The sequence below is a fragment of the Schistocerca cancellata genome, chromosome 6 (genome assembly GCF_023864275.1).
Source record: "Schistocerca cancellata isolate TAMUIC-IGC-003103 chromosome 6, iqSchCanc2.1, whole genome shotgun sequence".
NCBI lineage: Eukaryota > Metazoa > Arthropoda > Insecta > Orthoptera > Acrididae > Schistocerca > Schistocerca cancellata.
This window is the reverse complement of record NC_064631.1, coordinates 92,531,072-92,553,484: the sequence shown is the minus strand read 5'-3', so window position 1 is coordinate 92,553,484 and position 22,413 is coordinate 92,531,072. Positions and strand designations below refer to the sequence as shown.

The window sequence follows — 22,413 nt, the reverse complement described above, 5'->3', positions numbered from 1 at the left end:
TATTTCATTGGCTTTTTTATATTTGTGATTATTTTGGTTTTTTCAAAAGAAATTTTAAGGCCTATTTTCTCTGCTTGTTTCTGTAATTCGAGGATCTGTTCTTTGGCTTCTTCCCATGTTTCAGCTAGTAGGGCCATATCATCTGCAAATGCTAGGCAATTAACCTTGATGCCTTTGTTTTTTGTTCCTAGTCGGATTCCACTATTGATTTTCTTGTTCCATTCTCTTACTATTTTTTCTAGGGCACAGTTAAATAACAATGGAGAGAGTCCATCACCTTGTCGTACTCCAGTTTTTATCTCAAATAGGTCTGAGAGTTCTCCCACAAATTTAATTTTGGATTATGTGTTGGTGATGGTTTCTCTAATTAGGTTTGTAGTTTTATTGTCTAGGTTCAATTCTTTTAATATGGAGATTAGAGATTCCCTGTCTATGGAGTCGTACGCCTTTTGAAAGTCAATGAATGTGATGACATACGCTTTTGCTCTCGATTTTTGGTAGGCCATAAGATTTTTGAGGTTTAGAATTTGTTCTGGGCAGGATCTTCCCTTTCTGAAGCCTGCCTGGTATTCTCCAAGTTGACAGTCTAGCTGGGGTTCTGTTCTGTTCAAAAGGACTTTAGACAGTATTTTGTATGTTACGTCAAGGAGCGAAATCCCTCTGTAATTGTTGGGGTCTGTTCTGGATCCCCTCTTATGAATTGGGTGAATGAGGGCCATCTTCCATTCATCCGGAATTCTTTCTGTTTTCCATATTTCTTCAAATATGTTTTGGAGAGATTCTATGGCATTTCTATTGACATTTTTCCACAGTTCAGCTGTAATTTGGTTCTCTCCCGAAGCCTTATAGTTTTTGAGATTCAAAATGATTGATTGTAGTTCCTTGACGGTGGGTGGTTCTGAGTTAGGACTTGTTGAAGTTGAGTTGCTGAAATCCATTTTTTCAATTGGTTCTTTACAGTTGAGAAGGTTTCTGAAATATTCCCTCAAAATTTTGCAATTATCCCTGTTGTTGTGTGCAATATTACCATTTTTATCTTGTAATTGGAGTGTCGGTGGGCTGTACTTGGTTATTTTTTGTTTAAAAGTTCTGTAAAAGCTCCTAGTCTTGTTTTTGTTGAAGTCTTCGTTGATCTGCAAAAGGAGTTGATCTTCTTGTGCTTTTTTAATTCTTTTGAGGTTTTTCTGTTAGGTACTTGTAATTTTTTTCATCTTGAGACATCAAGGAATGGTCAGTTTGATATGGAGGAAAGTGGGAGGGTGGGGTGGTAACAATTGAAGGAAAGCTAGGTGTATATACAGTATGCAGATTCAAATTGATGTGGCATGGAGGCAGAGATGAAGAGGATCGCACAGGATAGATTAGCATGAAGACTACATCAAACCTCTTTGGTGCACTAAGGCTACAACAATAATCATCATCCGTAATTTTATGCCTTCAGTGAGTCAAAGGATTGAAAAAGGAGGAGGAGGAGGAGGAGGAGGAGGAGGAGGAGGAGGAGGAGGTGGTGGTGGTGGTGCTTTTAAGAAATGTCACAGGGAGTGTGTTTTGGAAAAAATATATATATATATATATATATATATATATATATAATACGTAACCCACTTCCCAACCATAACCAAAAAAATTTTTTTTTCCGCTTTCAACACTACCGCTGCTATAAAATCCACCGTTTCCAGTTCACAAACAGTTCCTTTCAGCTATTAAACAACCTTTTCGGCTAGTTTTAATATCTTTTGCTTTATTTCCATTTCCGTTTTTCTCACATCATCGATCATTTTTAGCCGCTTCCCACAGGTTTTAACGTCATTATTTCTTCATCAGACAATTGTTAGCTTCATTTCCATAATCTGCCACCATCAAACCACCCTTATAATACATCCTCACGTAGTTTTTTCGAAATTTTCCCGTATTTCTCCACCCTTTAACGTGTTTTGGCGGCAACACAACCACCTAACCTTTATGCACATCATTATCTACCTACACAAGTTCACCACAGGATCAACATAGCCCAGCTCTAACCAACCCTTTTTCGCCTTTTTTCACACCAGATCTCCATTTGCTTTCTAGTTTTACCTTTATCTCTCCCCATATATTTTTATATTTATTTTCATTTTCATTTCAGACTCGTGTTCCACTTTCCACCTTCTAGTACCATGTCACCCTCACAACACCTCCACAATGACCCCATTAAGTTTTATTTACATTCCCTCCGCAAACATGCCTTCGCCCTAGCCAGATTACACTCACATATTTTATTTTCTCAGGCTTGTCTGACATTTGGCATCACCCCCAAAGGCCTCACACTTAAAGTTCCCATCTCTGGCTGCAACCCTTCTTTCCATCAGTCCCTATACCAGTTCCAAACCGAACAATCCATTGCCCTCACCCACCTAATCCCTCACCTACACATCCACTCAGCCAATCAACACACCCATCAACTCCTGTCCCTAATAAAAGTCCTCAATCTTTCCTCTCCCACATCCACACCGGTTGTTCAGAGCATCCTCCTACAGGCCAACCGCAAATTAGAACAGCATGCCACCCTCCACCTTAAAAAACTATCCAATCTCCTGGTTTCCCACCTCCGGAAAGGCAACTCACTCACCCTTCACAACCTTTCCAACAAACCTCAACCTCCTCTCTTTGCACACAAACCCAGTCTCTCCCATCTACTCCATCTCCCACTTCCAGCTCCACTCCCTCCAAAACATCAGAATTCCAATCAACACAATCTGGAACCACAACACCCCAATTCAGTAGTTAACCTCTCCTCCAAACCTCTCTCCCAATCCGAAACCTCTGTCCTATCCAAAGGCCTCCCCTTCAGCCCCACTCCCAGATTTAACCAAACAGCCCTTGTCAAAGATTTACTGTCCTACACCCGTGCTCTCTGCTGGAAATATCACTTTGCCACGAAGAAAAATTATCTTAATCCTACTCCTAATGATCCAACTCCCCAAGATACTATCCAAATTGAACCATGCCTGGAACAGTTCCGTCCTCCGTCACAGCGGGACCCACCTCCTCTTCCTCAAAATCACCCTCTCCTAACCTTCCAGGAATTTCTGACTTCCAGCCTTGCCTCTCAATCCTTCTTAAAAAACCTTAATCCTACTCCCAACATCACCACTGCTGAAGCCCAGGCTATCCGTGATCTGAAGGCTGACCAATCCATCGTCATTCTTCCGGCGGACAAGGGTTCCACGACTGTGGTACTTGATCGTCGGGAGTATGTGGCTGAGGGACTGCGTCAGCTTTCAGACAACACTACTTACAAAGTTTGCCATGGTAATCCCATTCCTGATGTCCAGGCGGAGCTTCAAGGAATCCTCAGAACCTTAGGCCCCCTACAAAACCTTTCACCTGACTCCATCAACCTCCTGACCCCACCAACACCCCGCACCCCTACCTTCTACCTTCTTCCCATAATTCACAAACCCAATCATCCCGGCCGTCCCATTGTAGCTGGTTACCAAGCCCCCACAGAACGCATCTCTGCCTACGTAGATCAACACCTTCAACCCATTACATGCAGTCTCCCATCCTTCATCAAAGACACCAACCACTTTCTCGAACGCCTGGAATCCCTACCCAGTCTGTTACCCCCGGAAACCATCCTTGTAACCATTGATGTCACTTCCTTATACACAAAAATTCCGCATGTCCAGGGCCTCGCTGCGATGGAGCACTTCCTTTCACGCCGATCACCTGCCGCCCTACCTAAAACCTCTTTCCTCATTACCTTAGCCAGCTTCATCCTGATCCACAACTTCTTCACTTTCGAAGGCCAGACATACCAACAATTAAAGGGAACAGCCATGGGTACCAGGATGGCCCCCTCGTACGCCAACCTATTCATGGGTCGCTTAGAGGAAGCCTTCTTGGTTACCCAGGCCTGCCAACCCAAAGTTTGGTACAGATTTATTGATGACATTTTCATGATCTGGACTCACAGTGAAGAAGAACTCCAGAATTTCCTCTCCAACCTCAACTCCTTTGGTTCCATCAGATTCACCTGGACCTACTCTAAATCCCATGCCACTTTCCTTGACGTTGACCTCCACCTGTCCAATGGCCAGCTTCACACGTCCGTCCACATCAAACCCACCAACAAGCAACAGTACCTCCATTATGACAGCTGCCACCCATTCCACACCAAACGGTCCCTTCCCTACAGCCTAGGTCTTCGTGGCAAACGAATCTGCTCCAGTCCGGAATCCTTGAACCATTACACCAACAACCTGAAAACAGCTTTTGCATCCCGTAACTACCCTCCCGACCTGGTACAGAAGCAAATAACCAGAGCCACTTCCTCATCTCCTCAAACCTGAAACCTTCCACAGAAGGACCCCAAAAGTGCCCCACTTGTGACAGGATACTTTTTGGGACTGGATCAGATTCTGAATGTGGCTCTCCAGCAGGGATACGACTTCCTCAAATCCTGCCCTGAAATGAGATCCATCCTTCATGAAATCCTCCCCACTCCACCAAGAGTGTCTTTCCGCCGTCCACCTAACCTTCGTAACCTCTTAGTTCATCCCTATGAAATCCCCAAACCACCTTCCCTACCCTCTGGCTCCTACCCCTGTAACCGCCCCCGGTGTAAAACCTGTCCCATGCACCCTCCCACCACCACCTATTCAAGTCCTGTAACCCGGAAGGTGTACACGATCAAAGGCAGAGCCACGTGTGAAAGCACCCACGTGATTTACCAACTGACCTGCCTACACTGTGAAGCGTTCTATGTGGGAATGGCCAGCAACAAACTGTCCATTCGCATGAATGGACACAGGCAGACAGTGTTTGTTGGTAATGAGGATCACCCTGTGGCTAAACATGCCTTGGTGCACGGCCAGCACATCTTGGCACAGTGTTACACCGTCCGGGTTATCTGGATACTTCCCACTAACACCAACCTGTCAGAACTCCGGAGATGGGAACTTGCCCTTCAGCATATCCTCTCTTCTCGCTATCCGCCAGGCCTCAATCTCCGCTAATTTCTAATTTCAATCTGCCGCCGCTCATACCTCACCTGTCTTTCAACATCATCTTTGCCTCTGTACTTCCGTCCCAACTGACATCTCTGCCCAAACTCTTTGCCTTTACAAATGTCTACTTGTGTCTGTGTATGTGTGGATGGATATGTGTGTGTGTGTGTGCGCGCGAGTGTATACCTGTCCTTTTTTCCCCCTAAGGTAAGTCTTTCCGCTCCCGGGATTGGAATGACTCCTTACCCTCTCCCTTAAAACCCATATCCTTTTGTCTTTCCTTCTCCTTCCCTCTTTCCTGACGAGGCAACCATTGGTTGCGAAAGCTTGAATTTTGTGTGTATGTTTGTGTTTGTTTGTGTTTGTTTGTGTGTCTGTCGACCTGCTAGCGCTTTCATTTGGTAAGTCACATCGTGGAATGTTTCCTTCTATTACAACCATATATATATATATATATATATATACCTAAAAACAAAGATGATGTGACTTACCAAATGAAAGTGCTGGCAGGTCGACAGACACACAAACGAACACAAACATACACACAAAATTCAAGCTTTCGCAACAAACTGTAGCAACAAACTGTTGCCTCATCAGGAAAGAGGGAAGGAGAGGGAAAGACGATGAGGCAACAGTTTGTTGCGAAAGCTTGAATTTTGTGTGTATGTTTGTGTTCGTTTGTGTGTCTGTCGACCTGCCAGCACTTTCATTTGGTAAGTCACATCATCTTTGTTTTTAGGTATATTTTTCCTTCATGGAATGTTTCCTTCTATTACAACCATATATATATATGTCTGCTTGTGTCTGTGTATGTGTGGATGGATATGTGTGTGTGTGGGAGTGTATACCTGTCCTTTTTTCCCCCTAAGGTAAGTCTTTCCGCTCCCGGGATTGGAATGACTCCTTACCCTCTCCCTTAAAACCCATATCCTTTTGTCTTTCCTTCTCCTTCCCTCTTTCCTGACGAGGCAACCATTGGTTGCGAAAGCTTGAATTTTGTGTGTATGTTTGTGTTTGTTTGTGTGTCTCTCGACCTGCCAGCGCTTTCATTTGGTAAGTCACATCATCTTTTTTTTTAAATATATATATATATATATATATATATATATATATATATATATATATATATATATATATAGATAGATAGATAGATAGTTATAATAGAAGGAAACATTCCATGAAGGAAAAATATACATTAAAACAAAGATGATGTGACTTACCAAATGAAAGTGCTGGCAGGTCGACAGACACACAAACGAACACAAACATACACACAAAATTCAAGCTTTCGCAACAAACTGTTGCCTCATCAGGAAAGAGGGAAGGAGAGGGAAAGACGAAAAGATGTCGGTTTTAAGGGAGAGGGTAAGGAGTTATTCCAGTCCCGGGAGCGGAAAGACTTACCTTATGGGGAAAAAAGGACGGGTATACACTCGCACACACACACATATCCATCCACACATATACAGACACAAGCAGACATATTTAAAGACAAAGAGTTTGGGCAGAGATGTCAGTCGAGGCAGAAGTGCAGAGGCAAAGATGTTGTTGAATGACAGGTGAGGTATGAGTGGCGGCAACTTGAAATTAGCGGAGATTGAGGCCTGGTGGATAACGGGAAGAGAGGATATATTGAAGAGCAAGTTCCCATCCCCGGAGTTCGGATAGGTTGGTGTTAGTAGGAAGTATCCAGATAACCCGGACTGTGTAACACTGCGCCAAGATGTGCTGGTCGTGCACCAAGGCATGTTTAGCCACAGGGTGATCCTCATTACCAACAAACACTGTCTGCCTGTGTCCATTCATGCGAATGGACAGTTTGTTGCTGGTCATTCCCACATAGAAGGCTTCACAGTGTAGGCAGGTCAGTTGGTAAATCACGTGGGTGCTTTCACACGTGGCTCTGCCTTTGATCGTGTACACCTTCCGGGTTACAGGACTGGAGTAGGTGGTGGTGGGAGGGTGCATGGGACAGGTTTTACACTGGGGGCGGTTACAAGGGTAGGAGCCAGAGGGTAGGGAAGGTGGTTTGGGGATTTCATAGGGATGTACTAAGAGGTTACGAAGGTTAGGTGGACGGCGGAAAGACACTCTTGGTGGAGTGGGGAGGATTTCATGAAGGATGGATCTCATTTCAGGGCAGGATTTGAGGAAGTCGTATCCCTGCTGGAGAGCCACATTCAGAATCTGATCCAGTCCCGGAAAGTATCCTGTCACAAGTGGGGCACTTTTGTGGTTCTTCTGTGGGAGGTTCCGGGTTTGAGAGGATGAGGAAGTGGCTCTGTTTATTTGCTTCTGTACCAGGTTGGGAGGGTAGTTGCGGGATGCGAAAGCTGTTTTCAGGTTATTGGTGTAATGCTTCAGGGATTCCGGACTGGAGCAGATTCGTTTGCCACGAAGACCTAGGCTGTAGGGAAGGGACCGTTTGATGTGGAATGGGTGGCAGCTGTCGTAATGGAGGTACTGTTGCTTGTTGGTGGGTTCGATGTGGACAGACATGTGAAGCTGGCCATTGGACAGGTGAAGGTCAACATCAAGGAAAGTGGCATGGGATTTGGAGTAGGACCAGGTGAATCTGATGGAACCAAGGGAGTTGAGGTTGGAGAGGAAATTCTGGAGTTCTTCTTCACTGTGAGTCCAGATCATGAAGATGTCATCAATAAATCTGTACCAAACTTTGGGTTGGCAGGCCTGGGTAACCAAGAAGGCTTCCTCTAAGCGACCCATGAATAGGTTGGCATACGAGGGGGCCATCCTGGTACCCATGGCTGTTCCCTTTAATTGTTGGTATGTCTGGTTTTCAAAAGTGAAGAAGTTGTGGGTCAGGATGAAGCTGGCTAAGGTAATGAGGAAAGAGGTTTTAGGTAGGGTGGCAGGTGATCGTCGTGAAAGGAAGTGCTCCATCGCAGTGAGGCCCTGGACGTGCGGGATATTTGTGTATAAGGAAGTGGCATCAATGGTTACAAGGATGGTTTCTGGGGGTAACGGATTGGGTAAGGATTCCAGGCGTTCGAGAAAGTGGTTGGTGTCTTTGATGAAGGATGGGAGACTGCATGTAATGGGTTGAAAGTGTTGATCTACATAGGCAGAGATACGTTCTGTGGGGGCTTGGTAACCAGCTACAATGGGGCGGCCGGGATGATTGGGTTTGTGAATTTTAGGAAGAAGGTAGAAGGTAGGGGTGCGGGGTGTTGGTGGAGTCAGGAGGTTGATGGAGTCAGGTGAAAGGTTTTGAAGGGGGCCTAAGGTTCTGAGGATTCCTTGAAGCTCTGCCTGGACATCAGGAATGGGATTACCTTGGCAAACTTTGTATGTGGTGTTGTCTGAAAGCTGACGCAGTCCCTCAGCCACATACTCCCGACGATCAAGTACCACGGTCGTGGAACCCTTGTCCGCCGGAAGAATGACGATGGACCGGTCAGCCTTCAGATCACGGATAGCCTGGGCTTCAGCAGTGGTGATGTTGGGAGTAGGATTAAGGTTTTTTTAAGAAGGATTGAGAGGCAAGGCTGGAAGTCAGAAATTCCTGGAAGGTTTGGAGAGGGTGATTTTGAGGAAGAGGAGGTGGGTCCCGCTGTGACGGAGGACGGAACTGTTCCAGGCAAGGTTCAATTTGGATAGTGTCTTGGGGAGTTGGATCATTAGGGGTAGGATTAGGATCATTTTTCTTCGTGGCAAAGTGATACTTCCAGCAGAGAGTACGAGTGTAGGATAGTAAATCTTTGACGAGGGCTGTTTGGTTGAATCTGGGAGTGGGGCTGAAGGTGAGGCCTTTGGATAGGACAGAGGTTTCGGATTGGGAGAGAGGTTTGGAGGAAAGGTTAACTACTGAATTAGGGTGTTGTGGTGCCAGATTGTGTTGATCGGAATTTTGAGGTTTTGGAGGGAGTGGAGCTGGAAGTGGGAGATTGAGTAGACGGGAGAGACTGAGTTTGTGTGCAATGAGAGGTGGTTGAGGTTTGCTGGAAAGGTTGTGAAGGGTGAGTGAGTTGCCTTTCCGGAGGTGGGAAACCAGGAGATTGGATAGTTTTTTGAGGTGAAGGGTGGCATGTTGTTCTAATTGGCGGTTGGCCTGTAGGAGGATGCTCTGAATAGCCGGTGTGGATGTGGGAGAGGAAAGATTGAGGACTTTTATTAAGGATAGGAGTTGACAGGTGTGTTCATTGGCTGAGTTGATGTGTAGGTGAAGGATTAGGTGGGTGAGGGCAATGGATTGTTCAATTTGGAACTGGTATAGGGACTGATGGAAAGAAGGGTTGCAGCCAGAGATGGGAACTTTAAGTGTGAGGCCTTTGGGGGTTATGCCAAATGTCAGACAAGCCTGAGAAAATAAAATATGTGAGCGTAATCTGGCTAGGGTGAAGGCATGTTTGCGGAGGGAATGTAAATAAAACTTAATGGGGTCGTTGTGGGGGTGTTGTGAGGGTGACATGGTATTAGAAGGTGGAAAGTTTAACATGAGGTTGAAATGAAAAAGAAAGATAGAAATATATGGGAAGAGATGAAGGCGAACTAGAAAGCAATTGGAGATCTGGTATGAAGAAAGGCGAAAAAGTGTTGGTTAAGTTGAACCTGTGGTGAACTTGGGTTGGTAGACAGCGATGTGCAAAAAGGTTAGGTGGTTCTGTTGCCGCTAAATCACGTTAGGAGACGGAGAAATTCGGGAAAATTTCGAGAAAATTTCGAAAAAACGTATTAAAGGAGTGGTGTTGTGGTGAAAGATTACGAAAATGGGGCTAACAATTGTAGAAATAATGACGTTAAAACCTGTGGGGAGCGGCTAAAATGATCAGTGATGTGCGAAAAACGGAAGTGGAAATAAAGTTAAAGTTATTAGAACTAGCCGAAATGGTTGTTAAATACGTGAAAGCAGCTGTTATTGAACTAGAAACGGTGGATATTATAGCAGCGGTAGTGTTGAAAGCGGAAAATAAAATTTTTTGATTATGGTTGGGAAGTGGGTTACGTATTGTTGAGCATATATAGGCGGGATAAAATTGTATAGTAGATTACGGTAAAAGGGGAAGGTGAAGGTTGGTAATGAGGATCACCCTGTGGCTAAACATGCCTTGGTGCACGACCAGCACATCTTGGCGCAGTGTTACACAGTCCGGGTTATCTGGATACTTCCTACTAACACCAACCTATCCGAACTCCGGAGATGGGAACTTGCTCTTCAATATATCCTCTCTTCCCGTTATCCACCAGGCCTCAATCTCCGCTAATTTCAAGTTGCCGCCACTCATACCTCACCTGTTATTCAACAACATCTTTGCCTCTGCACTTCTGCCTCGACTGACATCTCTGCCCAAACTCTTTGTCTTTAAATATGTCTGCTTGTGTCTGTATATGTGTGGATGGATATGTGTGTGTGTGCGAGTGTATACCCGTCCTTTTTTCCCCATAAGGTAAGTCTTTCCGCTCCCGGGACTGGAATGACTCCTTACCCTCTCCCTTAAAACCCACATCTTTTCGTCTTTCCCTCTCCTTCCCTCTTTCCTGATGAGGCAACAGTTTGTTGCGAAAGCTTGAATTTTGTGTGTATGTTTGTGTTCGTTTGTGTGTCTGTCGACCTGCCAGCACTTTCATTTGGTAAGTCACATCATCTTTGTTTTAATGTGTGTGTATATATATATATATATATATATATATATATATATATATATATATATATATATAAAAAAAGAAAGATGATGAGACTTACCCAACAAAAGCGCTGGCAGGTCGATAGACACACAAATAAACACAAACATACACACAAAACTCTAGCTTTCGCAACCAACGGTTGCCTCGTCAGGAAAGAGGGAAGGAGAAGGAAAGACAAAAGGATTGGGTTTTAAGGGAGAGGGTAAGGAGTCATTCCAATCCCGGGAGCGGAAAGACTTACCTTAGGGGGAAAAAGGACAGGTTTACACTCGCACACACACACATATCCATCCACACATACACAGACACATATGATGATGATGATGCCACTTGTCAACTCTCAATACAAATTGCTTATTCTCAAACTGAAAGACTGCTACATATCTGCACAATGAGAACACAGTATCTAAGCAAATCACATACTAAATCACTGTTCCCACCTACAATCCATGCCAAATATTGTATTAATGAATTCGATTAGTGGATGTCACAATATGGTATCCAGTCAAATCCTGTTTCTTTCCTTACCTGTTACATCTGTTGAAGTACATTCTGTTCTTCCTGAAGTGAGATGTGGGACAAATACCTTTCATTATCAAGTCTCACATATGCCACCTTCCATTATCAAGTCTCACATATGCCAACACTTAAAACATTTCATGCAATGGTATACCTGCATGGTTAGTGTGATTGTGAAGTACATTCTATGGACACATACTGAGAGAAAGAGACTGAATCCAAAGGTATTCCCTCTCTTTCTTAGGCCTATTAAAGTTAACTACAATGTTCATCTACAACATAAAACATTTGAAAAAATACCTGGGATGGTGATTTGTCAGATGCCATATCAAACATGTTTCTCTTCTGTGGCTTATGACTATCAGCACCACAGAAGCCTGAGTAAGTCATTAGACACTGAAAATGAACAAATACAAGAAAAGGACTGAAAACAAAAATCAGTCCCAGTATACTTTGTGCATTTGTCAAATTAGCAAGAGTTGCGCAGTCCAATCCACAGGTGTGAATAGTAATATATCATCTAGTGTGTGAACTAACAAAGAGCTGGTCCAAAATCTGGGAAATTTATATGAATAAACAAACGGTAAGTCAATTCAATTACATCCATTGAAAAATGAAGATGCAATGATACAAAATGAGCTCAATAAAATCTAGCTATAAATGCTAAACCTGCACTGTGTCATTACTGTTGAAAATTTGTGTCAGACTTGTAAGCAAACCGGTCACCTCTGTCATTAGGCTATCTAAGCATGGCTCCAGATCTGACTCAAACTTTCACTGTCACTCATTTTTTCACCCTTCTTTGTGTTGAGGCATTTTCCAGTTCAAAACATGCAGTTCCGTCCAGTCCTACATTCACACAGCTAGCATAGTCATCACTCACATTTTTAACTCCAACAATTGTTTCCCCAATTACCTATGTCTCTTTCACATTTTGTTGCCATATGTGCTGTCAAATACCTTCTCTCTGTCTGAGAAAGTCATTCTTATGTAATAGCCTAATGGCTACAGTGCACAGTTAACATTTCTAGCCTGATATCATATTACTTCTGTCTAGAGTCAGGATGCAATGTGTTTCTTATTTGCGTTTCAATGATCTCCTTGTATGTTACTGCTCAGTGGTGGTAATTTTGGCATTTATTACTGTCTCCTTCCTACTCTCTTCTTCCAGGCCACAGGGATCTTTTTGATGATTGAAAGCACTGTCATCATCCTATACAGACACTGATCACCTAACGTTCTTTTTACTCTTATCACTTCCACCATCACTCTCTACAGGTCTGGAGCTTTACCATTTTTCCTTCTCTTTAATACATTTTCCACCTCCTGACATGTATGGTCTTTTGTCATTACTTCTTCACAAATTTTTTCCCCAGTGTCTTGTTCTGCTTCGATGTCTTTTTGGCATTTAGGTCTACAAAATTTTTCTTCATTTCATCCATATTCTGACATCACTTGCATAAGTTATGTAGCCTGCTGACATCCTACTACCACCTTGGATCACCACTATCCAACCCCTATCCTACTCACAGTGTTCCTCCTCATGAACCCCTCATAGCACCCACCCTAGCATAGCTACACTTTAGTCATTGCGGCATGCCCCAAAACTCCCTACCAACAATGCATTAAATCCAGAGCCAAAACAATCCCAGAACACTGTTGTTAACATTTCCACTACAGTCTTCAGCCCCACAGAAGTTTCAGTCCTATCCACAGCCTCACCTTGTAACAAACCAGAAAAATCCCATCAGTCTGTTATGTTTTTGTTCCTACCAAATTTATATTATTTTTTCTTTAATTTACTGATATCTTCAATAGTGTTGTTTTTAGGACATGTGCACAGTACCTAAAATCTCAAATACTGACTCTGGGCTTATACAAGTTAACTTTAGTGTCTATTACATTACTTTGCTTACTGGGAGTTAATGAGTTAGCTAGTCTGCCTGAAAACTGTGCTAATTACAAAACATCAATAAGTTTTAATTTCACTGGCATTGTTCATTTGTACACATATACTTGATTACTAACTTCCTGGTAGAGGAGGTGAAAAAGGTGTACAAATAATTATAGCATTTATATAGATAATGACAAAAATAAGTTATCAATTCTTGCACTCATTTAGTTTCAGAATAATTAGCTTCTTTAATAAAAACTTTGTTACTTAAAGAAAATCTTTGTTGTGTCTAAAAGTTCTTTTTAGAAAGAAACTTCTTCTATTGAATTCCTCAGAAATGTAAATTCTTAATTGTCATTTGTGAAAATCTTGCAAACAACAGCTAACTTTAGTTTTAATGATTGTCAAGGTGTAAAAAGTTTGATGATGACTGGGTGCACAAAAATCATTCCACTTTAGGCTGTTAAGAGAGTGGTGTTGGCAGCCATTTTAAGTCAATCTGCAGAAAGTTATGAAATGAGCAAAATCTGTTCAAATATATGATACCATGTACTGCAGCTGATTTAGTATAGTTTAGAAGTCAGAAAATGTACTGCGACTTAGATAAATTTCATTTCAGGGAATTCGCTTCAATGTACAGGGACTGTTTTTTAATGACTGACTGAACTTTTAATTATTCTCACCAACAGCGTTAAACTTCAATAATAGCTCGTGCAAACTGTGAAAATAGTAGCTGTCTGTAAGATGTGTTTTTTTCCAAATGATAGTCACTGTGTGCACCACATTTTTTTCCGGTTTGACTGTTAGATATGAAAAACAGTGTACTATGAATATAATGCTGTGATTGTGTTAAACAGTTGTCTGCCATACATTAACTTTAGTGTCACTTCAGTGTTAGGTTACTGCACCCAGACAATCACATTATAGGACATAAAGTGAAGTATGTGGCTAGCTGTTTGTCTCTGCACAAATTAAAATAGATGAGATTCATCTGGACATAAACGTTAGTTCATTCAACAATCTAGACCACACCATTGACAACAGTCTACTTTTGACACCCACATTTTGGCCAGATTTGATGGGGTGCAGCTACCAAATGCATGTGTGTACTGGTAGTGGTTACACTACAATCTTCAGCCCTACATCCAAACTTAATAATGCCGGACTTGTCAAAGTACAAAGTACTACTACTGTTTTCCTAATCCCAGCAATGGAAACACTTCTTTGCCACCAATAGCCCCAACACTGAACCCTCCATTTTCCAGTTCATACTACCATCCAATCATGACCCTCCCACATAATCAGCCCCTGGTAGCCTTCCAGGAATTCACGTCCAGCTTGGCCTCAGCATCCTTCCCCAGATCCCATGTTACGAATACGTCTTTCAGCAGGAGAAAGGACAGCCATACGCTTCAATGTACAGGGACTGTTTTTTAATGACTGACTGAACTTTTAATTATTCTCACCAACAGTGTTAAACTTCAATAATAGCTCGTGCAAACTGTGACAATAGTAGCTGTCTGTAAGATGTGTTTTTTCCAAATGATCACTCGACCTATAGGCAAATGTTGTACCACTGTCATTAGAAATCACAGCGACTGTCTGGCAGAAGGCATCTGGTAAAGGTCTAAGTCATCCAACTATAAACTCTGCCAGAGTGATCCCATCCCAAAAGTCCAACATAACCTCCAATCCTTGCTTAAATCCTTTCGCCCTTTGCAGAACCTCTCCCTGAATCCATTTCCCTCCTTATGCTCAACGACACACTGCACATCCGCCTTCTACATGCTCCCCAAAATCCAAAAATGCAACAATTCTGGACACCACATCACAGCTGCTTACTGTGTTCCCTCTGAAAGAATTTCAGTCCTCATTAAGCAACACCTTCAACCAATTACCCAAAATCTAACCTCCCACATCAAAGATAGCAAAAACTTCCATCTCTCCACCATCGCCACCCATTTACCTCTTGGATTCCTACTCATCACAACTGACACCACTTCCCTATACACCAACATCCCTCATACTCGTGGTCTTTCAGATATTATATACTACCTCCTTCAATGTCTCTCAGACTCCAAACCCACCACCTCACTCCTCATACAGCTTACTAACTTCAACCTAACACATCACTTCTTCTCCTTTGAAGTGAAGATATACAAACAAATCCACTACACAGCCAAGGGCACCCACATGGCAACATCCTACGGCATGCTCCATCGCACCTGCTCATGAGCCATCTATAGGAATCTCTGGAAACCCCAAATGCTCAGTCTGGTTCAGATTCATTGATATATATTCATGACCTGGACTCAGGGCTGAGATACCCTATTCTCATTCCTTCACAACCTCAATGCCTCATCGCTCATCCACTTCACCTGACCACCTCAATCCAGTGTACCCCTTTCCTGGACACTGATCTCCTCCTCTCAGATGGCTCCATCAACATCTCTGTCCACATTAGACCCACCAACCAATAACAGCACCTACATTTCAACAGCTGCCATCCCTTCCACACCAAAAAATCCCTCCTATACAGTCTGGCCATACAGGGACAGCATATTTGCAGTGACAAGAACTCCCTTGCCTAATTATGTTTGAAGTTCTTATGAAGACCTTCACAGACATGCACAATCCTGCTGACCCAGTCTGCAAACAAGTATTCCATGTCATATCCCTGCACACCCCCAATCCTCCCACTATCGTCAAGAACCAGTTACAAAGGAAAGCCCTCTTCATCACCCAATACCACTCCAGAACGGAAAAACTGATACACATCCTTCATCAGTGCTTTGATTACCTAAAACTAAACCAAATCCTCCATCAGTGCTTTGATTACCTATCATCATGCTCTGAACAGGAAATCCTACCCAAGAATCTTCCCAGCCCTCCTAAAGTGGTGTTCTGTCACCCACCCAACTGCCACATCATCTCAGTCCATCCATATACCATCTCCAATCCCAACAACTTATACAGAGATCATATTCATGTGGAAGACCTGGGTGGAGGGCCTGCCAAACTACCCACCCAGCAATTCCTATTCAAACCCTGTCACAGGCTCATCATACCTCATAAGAGGCCAGACCACCTGTGAAAGCAGCCATGCCATAATCCATTTCTCCTGCAATTGTTGCACAGCTTACTATACTGGCGTGACTACCAACCAGCTGTCCACCAGGACGAATGGCTACTGTCAAATTGTGGCCACCCATTGCACAATGGTACAACATGCAGTTGAACTTAACATGTCTGATTTCAATGGCTGCTTCACAACCCAGGCCATCCGGATCCTCCCCTCCACCACCAACTTTTCAGAGTTTTGCAGATGGTAGTTATCCTTACAACACACTCTCCACTCCTGAAATTATCCCAGCCTCAAATACAGTAACCTACCACACCCACACCCTCTACCCAACAGTTTCCGCACCCTCTGTCCTATCACCTTTCCCAATTCACGTCTCCTTACCCTCATTATTCTCTGCTCTCTGCCCATGCACCCACTGGTCTTTTCCCCTTCTCTGCTCCTCTTCTTTTCCACTCCCCATTCCTCCCCTCTCCCTCCCTCCCACACCCACAGCCTCCTGATGCTGCTCCTGAAATGCCAGACAATACTGACTTCTTTCCCTTCATTTGTATCCCCCAATCCAACTCAGAATGCTGCTTTCATTCCATGTGATTGTAGAATTCTGGCCAGTGCAGCTGAGATAACAGTCATGTGCATGTGAGCTTTCTGAAGAATGCTTTGGCCGAAAGCTCAATGCATAATATTCTTTTTGTTGTGCCCATCTGCAACTAAATATCCAGATTTACAGTGATCGGAAATCTATCTTTTTCATAATAGTGTTGATATCCTAACATGGACTTTCCATTGTTTGTTCTCAGTGCTGTTTCTCCTTTCATATCTGATCATACTATATAGCACTTTATTTACTTTGCTGCCCTCTATTTTTGTCCATTTTCAGTGACTTCCCTTTCTCTTCTACTACAATTTCTCTGGCTTGCTTCTTTTTAGTTTTCTGCTTTTTCATCACTTCCTCTGATCTCAGTTGGAACCATTTCATGAAAACACAACTTTTCAGCTGTGGTGCTTCCTTGCCCCTTTAGTTTCACCATGGAATCTTCTTTGGTTTTCTCCCACAATTGTTGGTTGTTCCACAGACTGTTTCAACTGTCTTATTTAACGTTAAGTTGAATCTTTCCTACTCTTCTTCCACTGTCATGTGGTCACCTCTTGTTAATTTACTAATTATTATTTCATATTCTTTTTTTTCCCCCCTCCTTCAACTTAGAGGTCCTGAGCCTTCTTTCCTGTTGACCTACCTCCTCTTTGTGTTTCTTCTCTTCCAAACTGGCTACTAAAAGCTGGTGATCCCTGTCTAGAGCTTCTGATGGGGCTGAGTGCAGTGTCCTTAACTGTTGATCTCAGTTTTCTGTCATTCAGCAGATACTCCATCAACTTCCTTGACCAGTCCAAACAATAAATTCAACAGAATTTCAGTGGAATTGTTCAAAACAACAGTACATATTTAGTTTTTTTAATTTCAGCTACCACACACTCTAAATAAGGAGAACAATTTAGAGAGAAGTATGTTCCATTCAACTTTTGTAAAAAAAATATTTTATTAAGAGGAGGAAGAAATGAGGGAACTCTATAACAAAAAGTAAGAGGCACAGATTCTGTAGCAAAGCAAAAAATTCTGCACACCAACCATCAGAAGGAACTCAATGTGTAGGAAAGCAACACAGCACTACCTCCTCTTGCCTCATGTCTTATCATCAAAAACCTGTAAAGATTACACTTTTCCTTTAACACAGTTGTCTGTTTCTGAGTATAAAGCTCCGGATTTAATTGTGTTTCCTAATTTGTGTTTTGGTTTCACTTATTTCTAGCTCAGCTACTGTAAATTCATGTTTAATTAAAGTACAAAATAATTAAGAAACAAACACAGACAAAAAACAAATATATCACTCTAATAAAAATTAGTTATCATATCCAGCATCTTACAGGTGGCCTTGTCTACTGTTCTCTTGAACCCACCACTCAATTTTCAATCCCATAGAAACTACACACACACACACACACACACACACACACACACATACACACACGAAAGTGCTGGCAGACAGACACAATAATAAACACACAAACACACACACAAATTTCAAGCTTTCACAACCCACGGTTGCTTCATCAGGAAAGAGGGAAGGAGAGGGAAAGACGGAAAGATGTGGGTTTTAAGGGAGAGGGTAAGGAGTCATTCCAATCCCGGGAGCAGAAAGACTTACCTTAGGGTGAAAAAGGGACAGGTATACGCACGCGCGCGTGCCCATACACACACACACACACACACACACACACACACACACACACACACACACACATATCCATCTGCACATATACAGACACAAGCAGACATGTCTGCTTGTGTCTGTATATGTGCAGATGGATGTGTGTGTGTGTGTGTGTGTGTGTGTGTGTGTGTGTGTGTGTGTGTGAGGGCGCGAGCGCGTGCGAGCGTGCGCAAGTGTATACCTGTCCCTTTTTCCCCCTAAGGTAAGTCTTGGGATTGGAATGACTCCTTACCCTCTCCCTTAAAACCCACATCCTTTCGTCTTTCCCTCTCCTTCCCTCTTTCCTGATGAAGTAACCGGGGGTTGCGAAAGCTTGAAATTTGTTTGTGTGTTTATTATTGTGTCTAGCTACCAGCGCTTTCTCATTTGGTAAGTCGCAGCATTTTTTTAAATATATTTTTTAATTTATTTTTCCCATGTGGAATAATACTCCTCTTCTAATTATCTAATAAATATTACCTGAAGCCAGGATTCTTGCTCGTTTTTGACCCTCAGCAACATTAATGTCAGCTTCTCTCATTCCCTCGGATTCCAGTATTGCAGCTCTTTTCTTCCTCTCAGCTTCTACTTGCATTTGCATTGCTTCCTGCACTCGATTAGGAAGTTTGATGTCACCTGTGTATTTGGATCATAGTATGAAAGCTCACAACAATAATCTCATTACTGCAAATTGTCATTTAGATGCTTTACTTACGGATTTCATATCTGAGGCATGTTATTCCCCAAGCTTCACTGGCTTTGTTGATAGATTCAACTATGCTCACATTTAGATTCTCTCTTTCCATAAAAACATTGTCCAGTGATATCTTTCCAAGCTCAGATCTGTGAAAAAAATATTGGTGATCACTAAATTTATCATTTTCCAGTTTACACAACAAATAAATTATTATATGGTTTTATGAATGTTTACATTAAATCTTAAGGCATATAGCTGTCAGTCAGGTAATTAGAAAAACACAAATATACATACTACACAACCTAAGGATGATGATCACAGTGGAAATGAAAGTACAGCAACTCATAACTGTACAAGGGAATGTCAAATCTGTTATTACTCATGCAACTCAAGTAAAGAACCATAATTGTAATGCACCTTTTCAAACATTTGACATGTTTAAACCTATATATGCGATTAAAGATGAAGACTAGGAACTATGCTGAGTATTTAATAAAATACTAATTGATCATAAGTTGTTGCCTACATGAAACAGAAGACATACGAAGGTAAAATAAAGTATGTGGATAGAGCTAAAGACAAAATAAAAGGAATGTAAAGAATATGACGGACAAAACTAAATAGAAGAAATATGGCATGGATGCCTGACACACAAGCGATGAGAAAAAATACTGATGAGAATGTATATGGGGAAAAAAGGAGTTGGCTTTCTCTCTCACCCAGAGAAGTAACAAATTTTATAGCTGTGCATAAAAGAGTGGCATTTAGAGGAAAAATGAAATGTTGTGGTACTTAAATGTCAAATAGTTTTATAAAAATCAAAATGTATGCTACACACACACACACACACACACACACACACACACTATACAGTGTCTCCCAAAAGGAATAGTCAATATCCAGCGATATGACAGGAACTGCCATTCAAATTAAAAATGTCTAGTAACCATGCACTCTAAAACAGATACCTTAAGAGCTATAAACACTAATGCATCTTCAATACTCTGAAAAAAATCTCTTCTTCTGCAAGCTCTTTGCTTTCAATATTTTGCAAGACAGTGTTATGGACCAAATCAACAAAAAATTGTCTAGTAAAGATGGGCTCCAAAAACAAACACTTGCTCAGTAGAAGAGATGTGTTTTATAGTTGTGAAGAGCAACAAGTGGTCAGAGCTTCTAAAATAGGCATTTCAGATCCTATATTTACTAGACTTTTCTGTTCTGATAGATCGTTCCTGTCATATCCCTGCATACTGACCCTTCCTTCTGGGAAATCCTGTCGTATTTAATCCATATCAAAATAATTCATGCAGCATATGAATACTTCATACAATATATTTTACACACAAACATGCATGATTCCAGTATGACAAGTGTTTCGACATATTTAGTGTCTGTGGATGGATAAATAAATGAATGCAACAAACCTACACCTTACTCTACCAAACTCCACATTTAAGGCTGACTTTTTCTGTTTTACTGTGTCAGTTTTCTATTTTCTACAGCATGGTGTATGAAATGTAATTTTGTTGTATGCCTTAAATATTTGTTATGGGTACATTTAGCACATAATCCACATCAAAAGTAATTCCTACAGCATAGCAATATCCCCTAGTGGGTACCAAGCTTCAAACATACATATATTATTTTTTGTTTGATGATTTGCCTCAAAATTTACTGAAGTAGCATCTATATGCCGTTCATGAGATAAGTAAATAGAGCTTCAAAAATGAAATGACACAACTCTGAATTTTTGGGTTTCCTGCTGCTTTTTTGTGTCGTTTTAGGGTGCAAAAACAATTAAGGTCATAAGCTCCCATGTCGTAACCTTAGATCATCAAGAAGTAAAAATTTAAAAGCTACTATACATTAAGCCCAATCATTGGAAGGAAAGCCAGCTAAGAACACAGACTTTCTCATTGAGAAAGGTCCACAAAATATGCCACAGAGACTGCAAAAGTCACAAACTAAAGATTAAATGTCATTTGCCATATTGCTACGACAGATAAAAAGTGAAACGCAGTTAACAGCCCATCTGTTATTTGCTAAAACAGCCCAAGATTCCAACAGCAAACATACATTAGAACATAAATGGTTAAAAAGGGGCATTTAGTCAGCAAATGGAGAACTGTCAAATGTTGATGACAATGTGCACAAAGGATAAACACTTCACAAATAGTGAGAGCTAAAATGACAAGACAATGACCAATACGCAACCTAGTTCGAATGATCTCTTCAAGGCAAGAGGAGGTTGGCCACACCACTGGGAGAGGTTTAATTCCCTGGATCTTGTTTCTGTGAAGAGAAGACCAGAGGCAGTGCCGAAGTGACACCACCAGCCAACACACGGCAACTCAGATATCGTCCAAAAGGATGGAAGAGCTAGTGGTCCAAGGTAGGAGGACTGCAGCCTTGGCAGCAGCAGCAGTGGCCTCATTTTCCATCAAACCAATGTGACCTGGAACCCACTTGAACATCACACTGGCTCCCTCAACAGTGAGCCAGTGGAAGCTTTCTTGGACCCATTGCACAAAGAGATGGACTGTGTACAGCACACAGAGGCTCTGCAGGGCACTGAGAGAATCGGAGCGTATGACACAATTAAAAAACCTGTGTTGCTGGATGTACTGGAAGGCCTGACGGAGATTGAAGGGTTCTGCTATAAATATTGAGCACTGTTCCGGAAGCCGATACAGAAAAATGTCGGTGCCAATGATGAAGGCACACCCAACACTACGGTCAGTCCAAGATCCATCATCGTACTCAAAGGTACTACCGTGAAGTTCCGTGCAGAGGTCATGAAACTGAAGGTGAAAGAGCAAGGCCGGAGTGGTGTCCTTAGGAAGCGAATGAAGGCCAAGGTGAACACAGGCTGCCGCATGAAGCCAAGGTGATGAAGGAAAGTGGCAGGTAGTGAGAAGTTAAGCTGCAAGAGCTGAAAGTGAACTCCATGAGGTAACAGAGAAGACAGACACGCGCCATACCAGTGACCAAAGGAGTCATCGAAGGAGGAGGTAGAAGATGGGTGGCCAGGCATGGCAGACAAACAGCATCCATATCTGCTGAGGAGAACATCATGTCGGTATGACAGCGGTAGTTCGGCAGGCCCTCAACCAGGCTAGTGAAGCAGGTGCCAATGGCCAAATGGATTCCACAACGGTGGACTGTATTAACACAGTGTAAGATGAATGGACATGCAGGTGAATAAACAAAACACCCAAAGCCTAGTTCCGGACAGACAAGGGGTTGGTACATACAGAGGAGGGTGGTCTGATCTGCTCCCCAGGAAGTACCACTTAGGACACACAGGGCATTGAGAGCCCAGGTACAGCGTG

The 22,413-nt window shown here is 42.4% G+C and overlaps 1 protein-coding gene across 1 annotated transcript in view; it reads right to left on the bottom strand.

Moving 5' to 3' along the window:
* LOC126088585 (stomatin-like protein 2, mitochondrial) overlaps positions 1-22,413 on the bottom strand; it is a 105,186-nt gene that overhangs the window by 14,087 nt on the left and 68,686 nt on the right. The window contains exons 5-6 of the mRNA XM_049906786.1: positions 19,097-19,224; positions 18,862-19,017 (exon numbers count right to left, since the gene is read on the bottom strand). Of these exons, the coding sequence (XP_049762743.1) occupies positions 18,862-19,017; positions 19,097-19,224 (284 nt within the window). The remainder of the gene's footprint in view (positions 1-18,861; positions 19,018-19,096; positions 19,225-22,413) is intronic.